An 18321-nucleotide genomic window follows, 5' to 3' on the forward strand; every position below is an offset into this window, starting at 1 on the left:
TGAAAGGTTGAGCTCATGTATCACAGAAAAGGCTGATGTTTACAGCTTTGGAATTGTTGTGATGGAAATCGTCTGTGGAAGGAAAAATTTGGATAGGACTGAATCCAACAAATTTTGTACATTTGCTCAATGATTTCATAAAACAATCTGAGGAAGATCGATTGGTTGACATGGTTTACAGTTACTGTGATGGTGCAAGGAAAATGTCCCAGATATCCTCCACATGATGAGGCTTGCAGTATGGTGCTTACAAAGTGATTTTACCTTGAGGCCGTCTACGTCGACAGTAATTAAACTGGTAGACGGGTTATCAGATATTGAAGGTAGACTGGAATTAGTGTCCTTCATTTCACATATCTCACAGCAATCAAACGAGAGCATGAGTTAATCACCACAGCAGCGGTATTCCCATAAACTCTTTCAGGATCAGGACCAAGGTAGAGTTTACAAGAGGATTTACTGTAACTTTTGCACTTTATAGTAGCTTGAAGAATTCTATGTGTTGGTGTGTAATTACTAATTTCTTGTTATTCTTAGTCTTTATTGATCAATGTGACAATGTTCAGTCCTCCTCTGTTTACTATTACTGGAATTGGTGCAGAATTTGCAGAGCTTCTTCTAGTTGAGTTACTAAACAAAGTCCTGTTCTTATGAACCTAAGTGATATTATAAGACCAAATGCTGTCCACCAACATTTTCTAAATGTGGAAAGTTGGCTTTCAAGAAACCTACTTCGTGGGATTCTCATTCAGCTCTTTCTAGAAGCATTATCCACTCCAGACATAGACAAGAAAGATGAATATGAAAATTACTATCAGTTTATCATAATACCTTGCTTGTTTCATCACGTTTCTTAATCCAATATAGCTCAAGATTAAGTGCTCATAGTAAACCAAATAGCATTTTCGTTCTAGATTTCTCACGGATTAGTTGTTTACTTGTTGGATGAAAGTCTATAGCACGGTAAAGGCAATATTTTACACATATCCTGGATTAAAGCATAACCTTCACTTCTTTTCCAAAATTTACAGGTATCTCTACCTTTTGCCTTTCTTTCCACTTATTTCTTTCCATTTTAAAATCAGAAGTTGCGCCATTTGGATACTCTCTGGGATTTCTACAGAGGGGGTTTGTCTGTGTTTTGCTTGAATTTTCAAGGATTTAGGGAATAAGACCACACTAAGAACTAGAATGCGGATTGCTGCTTACTAAAACCTCCCATCTCTTGGTCTAGTTGCTTTGCATTTCTGTTTTCTGTACCTCATTTTATTGTTCTAGCAAATTCGAAACCCGATAAAACAAAATTTATAGAAATTTCTGCAAGGGCTTTTCTGGTTTTCTTCTTTTTGGTGTCATTCCAACGAACTTGGAAAATTTGCAGAACATGTTCAAAATACAAAACAAGATTTTGCTTTTGCTTTAAAAATGGGTCTCCCTATTGCTTCTCCTAGCTTATACAAGATTCCACAGCAGTTACTATCTTTTCAGTACAAGAATGTCAAAATCAGAGACAGTCCATTCTGCCACTTGATTTGGGGTTTTGTATATTTCAGTTCCCAAGTCAAGAGAGGTCCACTTCCTCCTAGCAGGTGGGGTTCCTGGATCCTGCAACAAAGATTTCCCAACATCGTCAATCCCAAAATTACCAACATTTTCTAGGCACTCATTTAGAGCACATTTTTCTATAATTTCCTATTTCATTAATGGCTATTTAATGGCACTTCTGTTCCACTGCAAATGGAGAAAGTATGGGCATTGATGAAGGGATTGATATAAATAGAGAAGTTAGGCAGTTTTTTACACTGGGCATGACATGTAGTATTCATTATTGGGAAAGACCACAGCTGGCAATACTGATGGTTAGAGTAAATTGACAATAATATGGCCAATCAGGCGTTTGCATGCACCTTTTCCTACTCCTATGGTCCATACAGCATCTCTAATGTATCTAATGAAGCTTAAAGAAATTGATGATTGAAGCCAAATTTTAGGCGGTCAAAATCTTTGGAATTTACTTAACAATGGGAAAGTTTATATAGCAGCCAAGTAAACAAATCCTAAATCATTCCAATGTACTCCATCGTACCTAAGACTTGTTTCTTTTTACTATTGTTGAAGACTTGAGTATCCTTGTAGCAGATTCAAAAGCTAGTAACAAGAGAGAAATTGGTTACATACCTGGTAGAAGTAAAGGTTGTGTGACAGCCGCCCAACATCCAGCTCCCATGTCCTTGAATCACCAATCCAGCCCTCACCTTTCCTGGTTGGGTAGCCATAGTACCCCCAAACTGGATGTGGCAATATCTGCAGTATCTCCTGAGGCTGAGGATTACTGAAGGGATCACACAAAATGTTAGGCTTTTCAAGATGATTGGCATTTCCAGGTGCACAGTACAAGTGATAGGCCTCATAAGGGAAATGAGCTGAATCGGTGCGATGAACTCGGGTTCCATTAGGAAATGTGTGGTATGGGGGACACAATCTGGGGTCTTTTGCATTGCACCATGATTGTGTTTCTGGATTTATTATCATTTCACTGTATCTTGTTACATCTGAAGTCACGTCGCCGTCGCATGGCTGGCCGTTGTTCTTCCAACAGCTCCCCATATCCATCAAGTAAAATTGGCTGCCCGGACCTCCGCCTCTTATCACATTCAAGGTGAATCTCACCTTGAAATTTGGTGATTCAGGAATCTGTTGACCATATTTGGCATGGACCATATTAAACAGAGAAATTACATTTCTCATAAAGAAAAATAATATGCAGAATTCATATAGGAAAATTTGTTTTGAGTGAAAGTGAATTGTTCAGAAACACTAAAACAAGAAACAGAATTCTGAAACTTGGCAAAGGGAATAGAGAGATTGTCAATAAATCTTGAAAAATGTACTCACAATTTTCAACATGCCCCTAGTTGAGTAATGGTACCCACCCGAAAATCCATGTGTGGCATCCGATCTCAAGTAAAGCATCAGCCAGGGATGCTTGGTTGAGGATCTCAGTTTATGGTGGAAGATCCAACTTCCATGTCCAAGTTCCTTCTCCCAGGTGACAGAATAGTACGAAATATTCTGCCCCTCTCCTCTGCGAAGATCGGCCTTCAGGTCCCAAGAACCATAAAATCTTCCCTTAAGTGTGGTCTTTCTTGGCCCTTGTAGGGTGGTGTAATCATGATACATTGATGGTTGGTTCATGCAACCTTTGCCAAAACAAGGGAACTGGTTATCTGGACCGTATGGCCCTACCTTGTGGCCATTTTTCGGGCATCTCGCTGCATAAGTATCCATGTTGCCACTTTTAAGCATGATCATCCAAAATTGCCATGGATGTGGCTTGTCTTCTACTTGACATTTATATCCTAAATACAGCTCTTTCTCTGCAGCATAAAGGTCCACATTATGCAATGCCTCTGGCTGCCCACCGAGAAATGGTTGTCCGACTCCTAGTCTATTATCACCCTCTGTAACTCTATGGACCAGAAGGTATGGAAATTTACTGCAGAAGGAGCACTCATTCACCCCTGTGAAACACAAATACTGATGATATAAGCCAAGGGAGAACACCAATTACAGAAAAATGACGTGTGAAAAGTGAAAACAGAATGCAGAATTTTCCGGATAAAGTTTCATGCTGCAGAATTGGCAAACATGAACTTCTTTCAAGCCTAATGTCAAGAAAAGATGAATAGTAAAAGATACTACGTTCCCACATCCTCTTTCTATCTTTTGAAATCTGAAAGCCACAGAAACCAAAAATACAGGAAAAAGAAGAACAAAAACTTGCCTTCCTGTTGAGATGAAGCTCTGTATACATCAAAACAATCAGCAGCTCTAGGACTGCCCATGTTAGGAGCTTCTTCTCCAACCTCATTGCATTGATTCCAAGCCTCAATTGACAGCCTCAAACCATCCCTTTTCATCCCAGGATCACCAACAGCTGATATGAATTCACTTCCCAAAGCAGGAAAGAAGACATTGGAAAGAGACACCACAACCAAAGGGAAAAGAACAAAGCAACATGGGATTCCATGTGCCATTGACAAGTTTCAAACTTTTACTCGTGCAACCAATCTTGCTGTATTTAAAAGCATAGATAAAGTTAGAAGCAGTTAAAACCTAAAAGGGATGCACAATTTATTCAAATCCATTATAGTTATTGTCACATCCCTAACAACTTAAAATCAAAGTGGACCAAGTTTTCTACTTTATTGAAAGCCTGCAGCTTTGCTTAAGTCACCAGATGCAACAAAAATGTCAGTTATATGGTACAAGTCCATAGATTTATTGGCACGACAAGTGTGTACAAATCTTGTTACAATTGAATTCACACAGAATTTGCAGTAGTATACGTTTGACATAAAAACAGGCATTTTATGGTGCAGGTAAAAGAGTGCTGTGCAGCTAATTGTCTAGGTAGGTGTTTACACTACTGCTTCCATCATTGGTTTAGGTGCCAACTTGACTGAATACAACATATGAAAAGTCTTATCTCACCAAATCTTTATGCAAGAGCTGGATTAGGCTGATTTGCTTCAAAATTAAAGCGAAATTATTGTGATTTGTCTTCATAGGGGGGCCAACTAGTGCAATGCTATTTAGGTACGAACTTTTCAGTTGAGTTGTTTCGTTACTTGGATGTTTTTGGTAATGTGAATTATTGTGCATTATCAACTAGTCATTGCATCTGAAAATTTGGGATTGATTAGGATCAATTAAGGATTGATTGTATTTTTTCCCTTACTTAATGTTCAAATTCATGAGCCGATAAACATAGGCCTTTTGTACCATCGTAACACATAATTTCTCCAACCAAGATTATCTCTAACGCAGTATGATTGTTTACTTCCTCATTCAAACCCACGAGCCTATAGATAATAGGCCTTTTGTACTATATGAAATTGATGCACAATACACAAATTGCCCAATTCATTTTCTCTAACATTTTTGGTCCATGTGTTTCTTGACCCTCTAAATTATTTCATTTTGTTTTTTGTAAGACCCTCTAAAGTTGGGTTGCAAGCAGCTAGCCTCAACTCAATGCACTGTTAAATGCAATCACATTTTGTGGTTGGTACTTTAACTACTATTGCTGACTCTTTTCATTTCCGATTCGCTTGAATTAGAGGTTCAAGTCACATGCAAGAAGAAATTACATATGCCAAAAAGAAAAAAAATTCTAACTTTATCCAATCTCTGGTCCAAACTCTCATAATTTGACGTTTTCCAATAACATGACTCTACATCCTCGAATTATTGCTTTGTGGAACTTTGCACCTACAGGTCCAATTGGGAGCAATCTTCCAGTCTAAATTATCAAGAACCTGATTTGACTCAACTCATGACATATATAGATCTGGCATGTATCATTAGACTTGATTAATTGAAAATTTTTCGTATTTTTTCTCTTGTTTTCTGATAATTGATTGGTGGGATTGTGCCATGAAGTTGCTAGTCGTACTTTCCAAATTATAAAAAAAGTATACATTCTTTGTTAGTATACATTCCAAATTCTTAAGCATGTCGATAATTTCTCTGTTAGCTTGTTGACTAAAACGACCTTTTTTGGACCCTTTTTGTTTCTTTGGGGCAGCAACAGCTTTTTGACTCAAATCGCAATAAATAACTGGATCCAACTTGCAAAGGCTTGAGGTAAAAAATTATATAAAAAATAAATGGGAATCCGAAAAGCAAATAGTTGAGACAGACATGAACTTTGGAGCTAAGAAATTAGAATTCTTATATTGGAAGCAATTCCTTCATGATGTCTTTGAGTTTGAGTAGCCTTAAGAGGTAGGTATGGTATGCTTTCCCTATACCAATATACTTCAAGAAAGAAAAATTTTGTTAAAAAAGAGAATATTAAAAAGAAAACTCGAATGTTATACTTGTATTGCCAATTTTCCCATCAGATAAGTTGCTTTCAAAATTTGCAGGAAATGACCCATTTACGTAAAGAATGTTTCTACTTGTAAACAAGCTTTGAGAATCTCTAAATAGCTTGTCTTGCTTAAGCTTGAAAGATTTTTAATGTAATTGGTGCACAGCCAAATGGACCCCATTTCAGCTCTTACCAAAACACTTTCGGCTCTTTATTCTTTCTTGAGAATAATATGAAAAACTGTATATTAATCTTCTTTATAGTTGTTTTTACAAAAGGAAGATAATTTGGTATAAAGGTTAACATTGACCTATTGGTTTAGGCCTTAGGGCGGAAAGAAGAAAAAGCATTGTGTTGAGGAATTGCAATGCAACATTTGTAGCCAGCACCAAAGCTAAGTGCTTGTGAGTAAAATTGAAAAGAAATCAATTCTTGAAAGAGTAAAGCCAATTCCTTTTATGTGAATAAAAGTTGCAGGTTTACATTTATTTATACATTCTTTTCTTCTTTTGTGGTACAAAAAAGTCTTAATTGCACTAAACCTCCTTCGATTGTGGACAAAATTGATTTAATCAGCTCTTTGCCCTTGTTGACTAATGATCAAGAATTTTTTTTTTTGTTAGTTTTTCCATCCCAAAAGATGTTGAACTGACTTCTATGCGCTGAATATCATTTACCTAGGTTCAACTCCTTTTTCTTCATTTTTTTTTTCACTTTCCTTCTTCAGCATTTTACATAACACCACTTTCTCTGCCTAATCTTTTGAATGGTCCTCCTGTACAATTCTATCTTTCCTTTAACTCTTTTTTAATCTAGTATACTGCTTCTGATTGAACTTATAATTGATAAATAATAAGCCCTAACTTGTTTATATGTTCTTAAATAATTAAATTGCTAGATTAAACATGAACTATGAATTATGCGTTTTACTGCTAAGGAGCTCTGTTGAGTACGTTATTAACAATGATAAATAATAAATAACCAGACTAAAACAAAACTAAAAGAATTAGTTAAAACGTTACGTATAATAACAATTGAGGGAAGAAAATGATGGCACAAAAGAAGGAAGGAAAAAAAAAAGATGAAAAGTAAATTAATTTACTCATTCAAGGGCCTATAAGTCATCATATACCATCTCTTTTTAATGAAAATATTTTTAGTCAAAAGGAACAAAATGAAAGCAAAATGAACCCAGATAGCAAACAGCAACTTACACATAATTTATAGATCTAGTGTAATTAAGCCTGCAACAATTTGTTAGGATAGTTGCATCTTACTAGTAAATACTGCTAAGTATCACCAAAAGGCTGACCCCATCTCAGTGAGTCTGGTTGAGTCAGAGATCAAAGAAGATATAATATCCAATATCCAGATTCTACCTAATCAAATGTTGTCTGGCTGAGTCGGAGGTCAAAGAAGATATAATATCCACTATCCGGATTCTACCTAATCAAATGTAACACCTCCCCAGCAGCAGTATCAACACGGTCGACAAGTATCCACATGGTTGATGGAACTAAAAGTTAATTGTATTTGTTTTCTTTCTTCACTCTTAAATTCTCAGTGCTTTTGCAAGCAATGGCTGTCCATTTTTCAGACCGAAAGTTCATCTTACTTTACAGGAAAAAGACCCTTGATAAGCTCCAAGAACTACTCTCTTCTTGTTGACCAACAATACACCACCACTCAATTCAATTTTAACTATATGGAAAAACCCATCAAAGTTTTCAGCTCTAAACTTTATTTCATGGTAGGCGTATGCAATGTATTGCCTGTTTCACATACAGTCATTTCGGCAATGATATGATACAACTCTGCAGTGAAACTCTACGAGCTCATAGACTTCAAAAGAGGCAAAGACTACAGTAGATTTCCTTTGCCAAGAGCAGTTATTGGTTTTGGCTCAGGCCTCAAAGAAGATGAGTTCATAATCATCAGGATTTCATCTAAAATGGTGGCAATGCATCGTCAGCCTGATGAAGAACAAGCTGAAGTTCACGTCTACTCTAATGCTTCAGATGCTTGGAAAAAGATAAAGATGGATAATAGATTTCGCGTCGGAGGAGACTGTGTCCTTGTTCAAAAGGGAATACCATATTGCTTTTCATCTATAGAACTCTCAGAAGGGGGCAGGGAGGAGATAGTACCTGTTTTGCTCTAGTATGATGTGGAAAATGAGGTTTTAAGCACCTTCAGCTGCCAAGACTCGATCCAAAAGAAAAGGTTTTTTTTGGGTTTGCGCATTGAAGGATAATCTTGCTTTACTCGTGTGTCCAATTACTCGTACTGATGAATTAACCATTGAGCGAGTCTACATCACCATGCATTGATATTTGGACTGTTGATCATGCTGGAGAATGTTTTAGCAAGAAATATAGTGTTGGTCCTATCAAAGTTGGAGCAGAGAAACTTACGAGTTGTTTACCAAGTGGAGAAATTTTGTTTGCCAAAATGGAAACTTCTGATCTCTTTTTGTTTGATCCTGTGAATCAGAAGAGTAGGTACATTTATACCTGTGAACAGGAGAATATCAACAGCGAAATTGGGATTCTTGATGTTTTGATTTACACAGAAAGTCTGATTACCATTGAGGGGCTGGAGCAATATGAGGAGCAGGTAAAATCTTGAGTGGAATAAAAGGTATGCTCATGCTTTTTGGTTTTTTTTCTTCTCTTTTTTCCTTTATTATTTGTTCAGGTGGAGAGGAGAATCAAAAAATAACTTCAAAATGTACTTTTTCTCATCCATAACAAGTCTGATTTTCAAAATGATTCTTCACTTCTAATGACTATAATAAATTAGGCTTATGATTGTAAGTTTCCAGGATGACCACGTCTTGAATGTATTCATATTAATCTCAGAAGCTGCAAGTCTACCGTGGTCTCTAGAGAGATTAGACAAGATAATATAATATCTATTTGTCCAAGACAAGATATTGTTCCAAGATTGTTTATCAAGTCAATTGATTAAGTAGGTCCTTTATATCAAAACTTAATAATCAGGTTATTCAGAAACATATATTATCTTTCGGTGATGTATGTGATAACAGGAATATAATTAGCACACTGGTTCTCGGTTGGCTTATGGTATTTTGACTCTTGATTTAGACAAAATTATTGCTGGGAATTAGATTACAAGTTTTTAATAGGTTTAATCTTGGAGTGACATGAAGACTTCAAGCAAAAGTGTGGCTGATGCTGTTACTATTTAGCCCAACTATTGGATCCGTTTTTATTAAAATCCGGGTTAATTCCACTTTGTCCCCCCAAACTTTGGACGATTATCCACTTAAGTCCCTAAACTTTAAAATGGGACACTTAAGTCCCTAAACTTATAAATACCTCCCACTTAAGTCCCTAAACTTATAAAATGGGACACTTAAATCCCTAAACCCTTATAAAATGGGACACTTCGACCACCAACGGCATTCAGGATTTGTTAACAATTTTCCTTAAGTGAGAGGTATTTATAAGTTTAGGGACTTAAGTGTCCCATTTTGAAGTTTAGGGACTTAAGTGGGTAATCATCCAAAGTTTGGGGGGACAAAGTGGAATTAACCCTTAAAATCCTTAAGAATCATATAAAAAGAAATGACTTCTTGATAAATAGGTTAAGTGAAGTTTAGATTTGGAGAATGAGTTGACAGTGGACGTTATCAAATGTCTCATTTCCCATGCAAGAATACATCTAATTTAGAGAAGTTTCTGTTTCATTTTACTTCTAGAACAATATTTTTCTTTGTCAGATATGAATTAAAATAAAATCAGGTAGACTCCACATTATCTTCAACCTGTATTTTCTTTGGATTTTAATTTGTTCTACACGTTGCAACTTGTAAATAAATGGATACATGGTAGCTAGGGAAGAATACGAATATGCATGGTTCAAGTGCCCTCTCTATTTAAGCAAGTGCAGTCGTTCATCCGAGAATAAGGTTAATGAATTTAAGATGTCAATTTAGTTTTAATAAAATTGCAGAGTATAACTGGCCCTAATTGTTTGTGTTTTCCATTTGAGAGGTCAAGAAATCATTGACTAAATATCAAGATTTCTCTAAGTTCTTTTTTTCAACATTAAATTAAAAATATATATTAAACAATATCTAAATTCTCTCTGAGTTGAGCAATAGAGGACATTGTGAACCTAAATTCCTATCATCCGCGACAATAAAGGAAAAGCATACTTGAATAGAGGTTGCAACGATTGTTAAATACAATTGTACGAAATGATAGATAAGAGCACGTATATACTTACGGGACAACTATATATATATATCAAGATGTTGTAAACGAAAATCTATTGATTTTTTTTTTGTGTCATCAAAATCTATTGATGTTTGCTATATATTGTTAGTGTAAAAAAAGTTTTTATATGAGCTGATTTTGATACACAACGCATCTTTTTTATTTATAGTGGGAATTTTTTATTTGTACACGTGTTATGAATTTATATTCACTTGTATAAATATTTATTACAATGTAAGTGCAGAAAAGAGAATCAAATTTTACATTTTTTAATGGGAAATTGTGCGTACAATTAATCACAACTCTTCAAATCAGCGTGGACTATTCCCTCAAGCAACCACTCTTGTGGCATGTCGAGTTTGGTGATCGCTTAAGAGCTAGTGACCATTTCTTTAGCAATCTACTGAAAAAAAAAAAATTGATGACCTTTTGACAAAAAAAAAAAAAACTGAAAAAAATTGACAAAATTCATGAACAAATTAAATATGTGAAGATTTTGAGAACTTAACACTACACGAGTAAAGGACAAAACTTGTGCCAAAAATAGGTTATATAATTCACAGAAGAAAACACAATTAGTTTTAGAACTTCTAAATACGGGTTGAAATGCTAGAAATATCGCTATGCTTTTAACATGATATGAAAAGTATAATCAAGTTTAAAGAGTGATTTCTGAATACTTCACAAATAGAATATTTCATGAAGATAGTTAGGAATGACAACGTGGTGGAGGTGGGGCGGGGGACACCCCTACCCACTAATCCCTCTCAGCCCCCTCCCTCTCTCCACTTCCTTCATGGGTGCCTCCGCGAGGGTTAATAAAAATTTGTCCTATGATTTCATTTTAGTCAAATTTTAGCAAAAAATCAAGTACTTAAATATCAACATATCACCAAGGCATTATCCATTGTAATTTCACAATTGAAATCCATACTAATCAAACAAAAGTTATTTGAATAAAATCTAACATGACGAGACAAATACAGCTAAAATAGTCAAATTTTTATTTTTGAGTTAAATACAATCACTAAATCATTATTGTGTTTTTTTGAAAAAAAAAAGTGTTATTTTGATAAGTATAATTGGGAATTTAACATAAATGTATTAGTAAATTTAATATAATTAATTAATAATTTTTATTAGTAGACATGTATAATTAATATTATTACATATACTAATATATAACTAATAATATCATTATTATAAGTTTGCAACTAATTAAATTACATATATATACATACATATGTATACATGTGTGTGTGTGTGTGTATATATATGTATATATATATATATATATATATATATATATATATATATATATATAAATTTTTAAACGAGTGACAGGCGTTGGTATACTCCCCTGCTCATGTCCCATTTTTTAACGGGGAAAAAAATTCCCTCCTGCGGGGCGGGTGCCTCAATTGCCAACCCTAATGGATAGTTTGCTCACTTTACACAATCATGTGAGGTACATGAATAAATCAGTTATAAATTGGGCTTTCCGACCTGATTGCACCTAATTGGAAATATCTAGGGGTGGCAATGGGCGGGGGTGGGGCGGGGAACACCTCCCCCAACCCCTGCCCCGTTGCATTTTAATTCCCCTCGCCCCAGCCCCCCTTCTCCCGCGGGGGCACCCGTGAGGTTAAAAAAATTTTATTATATAATTTCATTATAATTAAATTTGAGCAAATAATCAAGTACTAAAATATCAACACATCACCAAGTTATTATTCATTATAACTTCACAATTGAAACTCATAAAAATAATTAAACAAAGGTTATTTGAATACAATCTAATATGATAAAACAAATATAACTAAAATAATCAAGTTTTCACTTTTGATACAAATACAATCACTAAATTATTATCGTGTTTTTTTTAGAAAAAAGCGTTATTGTATTAAGTGTAGTTAGGAATTTAACATAAATGTATTAATAAATTTAGTATAAATAATTAATAATTTTTATTAATAGACATGTATAATTAGTAGTATAATTGATAATATCATTATATATATATAATTATGTACATATATTTTTTTTTTTTTTCAAACGGGTGGCGGGGCGGGGGTATTGTTTCTAAACGGGGGGAAAAAATTATCCCCACCCCCGCCCCAATGACCCCCAACGCGGGTGCCTGCCTCCGTTGCCATCCCTAGAAATATCGTACTATTATAGGGGTGCATTGGTGCAATTCCCCCTTCAGGTGGGCAATGTGAGAAAAGAGTATTTGTCGAGGGGTTCATTGGAATTAATCTAAGCAATTTATACACAAGAAATGCATGGTTTCTTTGATAAATTAAAATTGATTAATGCTCGAAAAATTTGAGCTTTTCGACTGCAATTTACCCGTATACCATGTTTTCCCGTAGTTATATTATGCTGTCTTTTATGTTGTATTTGCAAAAGCCTACCACAGATTAGTTCTGAATCTGTGGTATACCTTGTAATTGCATTCAAATGTGAGTAATTGATCATAATTGGCACCTCTTTTCTTTCAACTCAGCAAGAAACAAACAAAAGATGTCTGCAATCTTTACAAGCCTTTCTCCACCACCACCGCCACCAATCATCTCTTTCACGGAAATGGCCACTTCCATTTCAGAGCTCCATCAAGCTCATGCTTATATGCTCAAAACTGGTCTTTTCCAACAACCCTTTGCCGCCAGCCGCCTAATGACGGCTGCAGCCACCTCCTCTATTGACAGCCTCTCGTATGCCCACACTATATTTACCCAAACACCCCAACCAAACACATATATGTACAACACTCTGATACGTGGTTATGCTACTAGTCCTACTCCGAATGTGGCCCTGTTTTTGTTCCTTAAGTTGCTTTGTGATGATCAAGATTTGCTTCCAGACAAGTACACTTATACATTTGTTCTCAAAGCTTGTGCTTGTCTTTGCCGTGTTAAACATGGGAAACAAATTCATGGGTGTGTGATAAAAAATGGGCTTTCATGGGATGTTTATATATGCAATACTCTGCTCCATATGTATGCCAAATGCGGGTGCTTTGAAGTTGCACGCCATATGCTTGATAGAATGCCTAATAGGGATGTTGTTTCGTGGAATGCTGTGTTGAGTGTTTATGTAGAAATGGGGTTCGTGGACTTGGCATTTGACTTTTTCAGTGAGATGCCTGTGAAGAATTTGGAGTCTTGGAATTTTATGCTTTCAGGGTATGCGAATTCTGGACTTCTTGATGAGGCAAGGAGGGTTTTTGATGAAATGTCGGTGAAAGATGTTGTTTCTTGGAATGCATTGATCACCGGATATGCTAATTCTGGTAGGTATAATGAAGTCTTGGAGCTTTTTGATGATATGCAGAGAGCAAGAGTGAAACCTAATAATCATACACTGGTGACTTTACTGTCTGCTTGTGCTGGTATTGGAGCTTTGGAACAGGGCAAGTGGGTTCATGCTTACATGGATCGAAATGGGATAGAGGTCAATGGTTTTCTAGCTACTGCTCTTGTGGATATGTATTCGAAATGTGGGTGTATTGAGAAGGCTGTTGAAGTGTTTGATAGTGCATCAAGAAAGGATGTTAGTACTTGGAATGCGATGATTACAGGGTTCAGCGTCCATGGTTTTGGAGAACAGGCATTAAAGGTATTTTCTGAAATGGTTGAAAACGGTTTCAAACCTAATGACGTTACTTTTGTAAGTCTCTTATCAGCCTGCAGTCGCGCAGGTTTGTTATTTGAGAGTCATGAGATCTTTGGTAACATGTTTTCTATTTATGGAATTAAACCTAAAATTGAGCATTATGGTTGTCTGGTGGATTTACTTGGTCGATTTGGGTTGTTAAAGGAGGCAGAAGAACTTGTGGAGAAAATGCCACAGAAAGATGTGCTTATTATTTGGGAATCTCTTCTGAGTGCTTGCAGAAATCATGGTAATGTCGAGCTGGCAGAACATATCTCTGGGAAACTTTTAGAGTTGAATCCTCAAGACAATGCCGGTTATGTTCAGTTGTCAAATATTCATGCCTCCAAGGGACGATGGAGTGATGTTGTGGATATCAGAAGGAAGATGAGGGAAAAACTAGTCAGTAAGAAACCCGGTGGCAGTGTGATTGAAGTTGATGGAGTTGTTCATGAATTTTTAGCTGGTGAAGGAATGATTTGATAGCTGGAAAAGGGTGCAATTTTGCCATCCATACATGTGTTGTTGCTCCAAAGGGTTAATTACATGTTGTTCCAAGAAGTTCAGAATATTGAGGCCTTGGACAGTCTCAGATGGTGAATGTATAATTAATTGTAGTACAAGTGGCAATCTAGTGGGTGTTACAGGTGAAGACAAGTGTGAGGCCTAGTATTGTGAAGCTTGGTTGAATTCTCTTAAAATAGAAATCAGATACATTATGCTTTATGAAGTATATCAAAATGATGAGTCACGTGAAAGGTAAATGATAACCATAAACTGAGATTTGAAAGATTGTTTGGCAAGGTCAAGCTTCATCCAATGTGTAACCGTTCATGGGCTACAGTCTACATCAATATCATATCTGGTATGTCCTTTGCTAAATATAGTTTCTGCATCCCTGTACAATTAATGCACAGAAATTCTAAGGAACCAACATGGACAAAATTTTGTACAGACATTTTAAGCAGCACATTTTTTATTGAACATAATAGAAGCAGTCCATTCTCTATTTTCAATTATGTTTTAATAGTTAAGATGTCAACCTTATATTCTTTTCTGTGCATGTTTGATGTCATTTTTTTTTTAAACTTGGCTGCATCTGTTGGTTACAAGATAAAATAGATACGAGAAGCGTGAAAGCTTTGTCTCCTTTCAATAATTGATGTCGATCTCTTCAAAGTATTTTCTGACTTTGAAGCATAGCAATCTTCTAAGTACAATTGATGTCTGACTAAACATACTTCAAAAATCACTTTGAAACAAATTTATCTGGGATTTCTTTGGTGTACAGCAGATTCAAAAGCACATCTTGCCATATTTCATTGTACAAGTGCTCTCAAAATTTAAATCTAAAGTGCGGTTCAATGAAAATCACAAGTTCATTGCTAGATATTTTTACCTTTTCTTTTATTCCTAAACACTACACAAGGAATTGATAATCAACTCTTGAGCGCTCATTCTGTAAGACAGCAGCAAGATACAGCTCATTCAGTTCAGACCATACCTGCCTGAAGACTTTGACAATTAGGTCATGGTATTCATCATAATTTAATGTCAGATAACAAGCCAAGAGTTCTTCGAGCTCTTCTGGCTTCTCAATGCCTTTCTCTATGATCATCTCAATCATAGATTCCCTGAAGTCATTTTGTGGATTATATGAATTCTTTACAACGGCATAGCTATCAAAGGCTGTTGTGTCTCCTTTTGCTTTCTCCTTTGTCTTCTTTTTCACCCTCTTAGCTTTCTTGATATCCTCTAGAGCCTTGATTTTGCACTCAATCTTGGCAGTATTTCTGGGAGAGTAAGATTTGATTCTGCTGGTTGATTTCCTTCTTTTACTCTGGCAATCTCTGTTAATGTACACTGACCTCCTCTGCTGCTCTAATTTTGACTTCATTTCTTTTGGTTTTATGTCCTTCAAGTTTTTCCACTGTAAACTAATTTCTTCATCTTCTTTTTCAGAAAGGGCAATACATTCCTCCAAATTCTTAGCTTCCGACATGCAGTCCTCTTCAATTGTTCCTAGATTGGAGTTCGAGAAAGAAAAGCTGGGCTGCTTCACAGAATTTGGGGCTCTTGACTCCCCGAAGTCTTCTCCAGTATAAGGAATCCTTTCTGGGTATACTTCAAATATAATCTTCTCAGCTGATTTGGTCATTATCGCCTCTTCTTCCTTAGATCCTCTTTCTGCCTTTTTCTCTTTTAACTTCCTTCGCTCTGGTTTTCTTAATTTGTGAGGTTTTGCAGCTTTTTGTTGTGGTGTTTTCACCTCTATTTCCTCAGCGATCTTTTTCCTTCTGAGTGGATCATTTTGCAGTGGAATACCTGCATTTTCTTGCAAAACACCTGAGTTTCTTAGGGCAGAGACCATGTCATTGAATTTCCAAGTAACTTCTCTTCCGGCCATTCCCATGACTTCTGATTTAGAATCTGCAGGGCCTCCAAGTTCGTCATCCTCTGGATTGTACCACTCAGAATTTAGACCAACTGTATGCTTCTCTGCTTCCTCCCCAAATGAAAGCCTCCAGTAAGAGTCATCATCTCGACTATAGAACCGACCCTCTCCACAGCGAACAAATGATAAAGAACTTGGGGATGACAATTCTAGTTGCCTTCCCTCCTTTGCTTTTGCTGATATGGGGTCATCAGACCTGCCCTTCTTTTGCTTAAACTTTGAGAGCCAAGAAATTGGGAAGACATGGGTGATTAAAGAAGAATGGGATGAAGTAGATGAAGTATTCTTTCTTCCCAACTTCATCATTTGCTTGAGAGTGTTTCCTTCCTTTGCAGTTATGCCTTGAATTTGATGTAGTTTCAAGTTGTGGAATGGAAAGAGTGATGAAACTCAAGGCGGAATAGATAGGATATAGAGCAGTTGAAAGCAGTTAGCATGGTATTGGGGAAGTGGGTCTGTGACCATTTACTTCAAAAGAAAAGCCCGCCTGATTCTTGTGAGCACTCGCCCACTTTTTCCTACTTTCTAGTTTGTACTTTGCTTTGTAGAATGGCTGTTCTATCTCCAGGAGACCAATGATCTATGTGGTCCTTTTAACTAGAACCTACCTATTCCATCACCATATAAAGGTCGAATACACAGCAAAAAGGTAGTATTCTTTTATTTATGGGATAATTTCCGAAACCTCCCCTAGGGTTTCCACCAATTTCATTGACCTCCCTTAAAGTTTGCAAAATTACACTAACCTCCCCTGAGGTTAAGTTTTTTTTTTAAATTACACTAACCTCCCTTGAGGTTAAGGTTTTTGTAAACCAAAAATCAGTCCAAATAAGAAAAAATACCATTAAAAAAATACTTTTTTGAGAGAGGCAAACTTTTATTCCATAAATGGGCTTTATGCTTGTGTACAAGTTGTATTGTAAAGGAATGAAAAACATGTTAATAAAAATGAGGGAAGGTAAATGCAAATAGCAAAGAACAAAAAATAACTAGCAATTGACTTTCTCTACAAAGTTGAATCAATAGCTAGTACATTGGATTACAACGGCTTTTTTTTTCAGCTCTCTGCCATTTTGCATGTAAAAGCAACAAGAAGCATTAAGATGGATCTCATTTTCACTTGAAGAAGCAAATTTGAGGGGGGAGGGGAGGAGGGGGAATAGTGATTTTGTGTAAATTTTGCAAGTTGAAGGTGAACTATAGGTGAAGAAACTATGGCCTTGTCAACCTACAAGGAGAAATCATGGAATTCACCCACATCCTTTAGCACCAAAAACAAATATTGCAATTGTAATCGCAAGGCAGTTGTAAAGATTTTGAGAGTTAAAAAAATCTAGACAAATTGCTGTTTGGTGCATTAATTTTTTAGGGTGAACAAATATTTGGTGCATCAATTGATACTATTTTGTAATTACAGGTTATTATTTATTATTAAAAAAAATTTCAACAATTGTTTTCATTAATTAGTTACTAACAATTAATTAGTGACCTAATTACTTAATTATCATATATTAATTTTCGATAAGACATAATATCTTATGGTATATGAGTAATTTTTTTCTAATGTGATGCAAGCAATTGGACCCACAATGCTATTAGGGGACGTTAGTGATATTTTATAAACCTTAGGGGAGGCGAATGAAATTATCAAAAATTTCAAGGGAAGTTTCTGAAATAATACTTTTATTTATTCTTCATGATTGGTTGGTACAGAGTAATGATGGTACAGAGTAATGATGCTGTCTACTCACAATAAAATATGTGAGGCTCGAATCTGCTGGGGGAAAAAAAAGTTGTGATACCGAGCTGCGATTAGTTCATCAAAGTTTGTGCACTAAACATTATATAATAACTTGTACTAACTCGAGATAATCCATGCACGGGTTGGATGATTGGACCCGCCTAATTTCTTTATTTGATGATAGGTAATTTCTTTGATACCGCAGCAACATCCTTTGATGATAATCTACATTTAGGACACATCATAATTTTGTAGAAGTATAATGATAGAATCTCTAAAAGTTGGGATTATTTCAGAAACCGCGCTTGAGGTTGTTAACAATTTCACTTAGTTCTCTTGAGATTTA

At 35.8% G+C, this 18321-nt stretch overlaps 3 protein-coding genes across 4 annotated transcripts; 1 reads left to right on the forward strand and 2 right to left on the reverse strand.

Moving 5' to 3' along the window:
- Positions 1–1392: 1392 nt before the first annotated feature.
- LOC140036692 (uncharacterized) lies at positions 1393–4218 on the reverse strand. The gene is made up of 4 exons (XM_072079123.1): positions 3785–4218; positions 2896–3521; positions 2179–2694; positions 1393–1605 (listed from the first exon to the last, which is right to left on the reverse strand). The coding sequence occupies exons 1-4, from the start codon at positions 4035–4037 to the stop codon at positions 1477–1479; spliced, it is 1524 nt and encodes a 507-aa protein (XP_071935224.1). The 5' UTR covers positions 4038–4218; the 3' UTR covers positions 1393–1476.
- Positions 4219–12208: 7990 nt separating this feature from the next.
- LOC113726215 (pentatricopeptide repeat-containing protein At4g18840) lies at positions 12209–16737 on the forward strand. 2 transcript variants are annotated; one of them, XM_027249808.2, is made up of 3 exons: positions 12209–14644; positions 15742–15898; positions 16027–16737. In XM_027249808.2, the coding sequence occupies exon 1, from the start codon at positions 12649–12651 to the stop codon at positions 14260–14262; it is 1614 nt and encodes a 537-aa protein (XP_027105609.2). In that variant the 5' UTR covers positions 12209–12648; the 3' UTR covers positions 14263–14644; positions 15742–15898; positions 16027–16737. The 2 variants fall into 2 exon arrangements, with proteins under 2 accessions (XP_027105609.2, XP_027105608.2); XM_027249807.2 differs by having other exon boundaries at positions 15742–16737.
- On the reverse strand, positions 15073–16540 carry LOC140036694 (uncharacterized). Its single transcript, XM_072079127.1, has one exon. The coding sequence runs from the start codon at positions 16538–16540 to the stop codon at positions 15200–15202; it is 1341 nt and encodes a 446-aa protein (XP_071935228.1). The 3' UTR covers positions 15073–15199.
- Positions 16738–18321: the final 1584 nt, after the last annotated feature.

This window comes from Coffea arabica, chromosome 2e (genome assembly GCF_036785885.1).
Source record: "Coffea arabica cultivar ET-39 chromosome 2e, Coffea Arabica ET-39 HiFi, whole genome shotgun sequence".
Classification (NCBI taxonomy): Eukaryota; Viridiplantae; Streptophyta; class Magnoliopsida; order Gentianales; family Rubiaceae; genus Coffea; species Coffea arabica.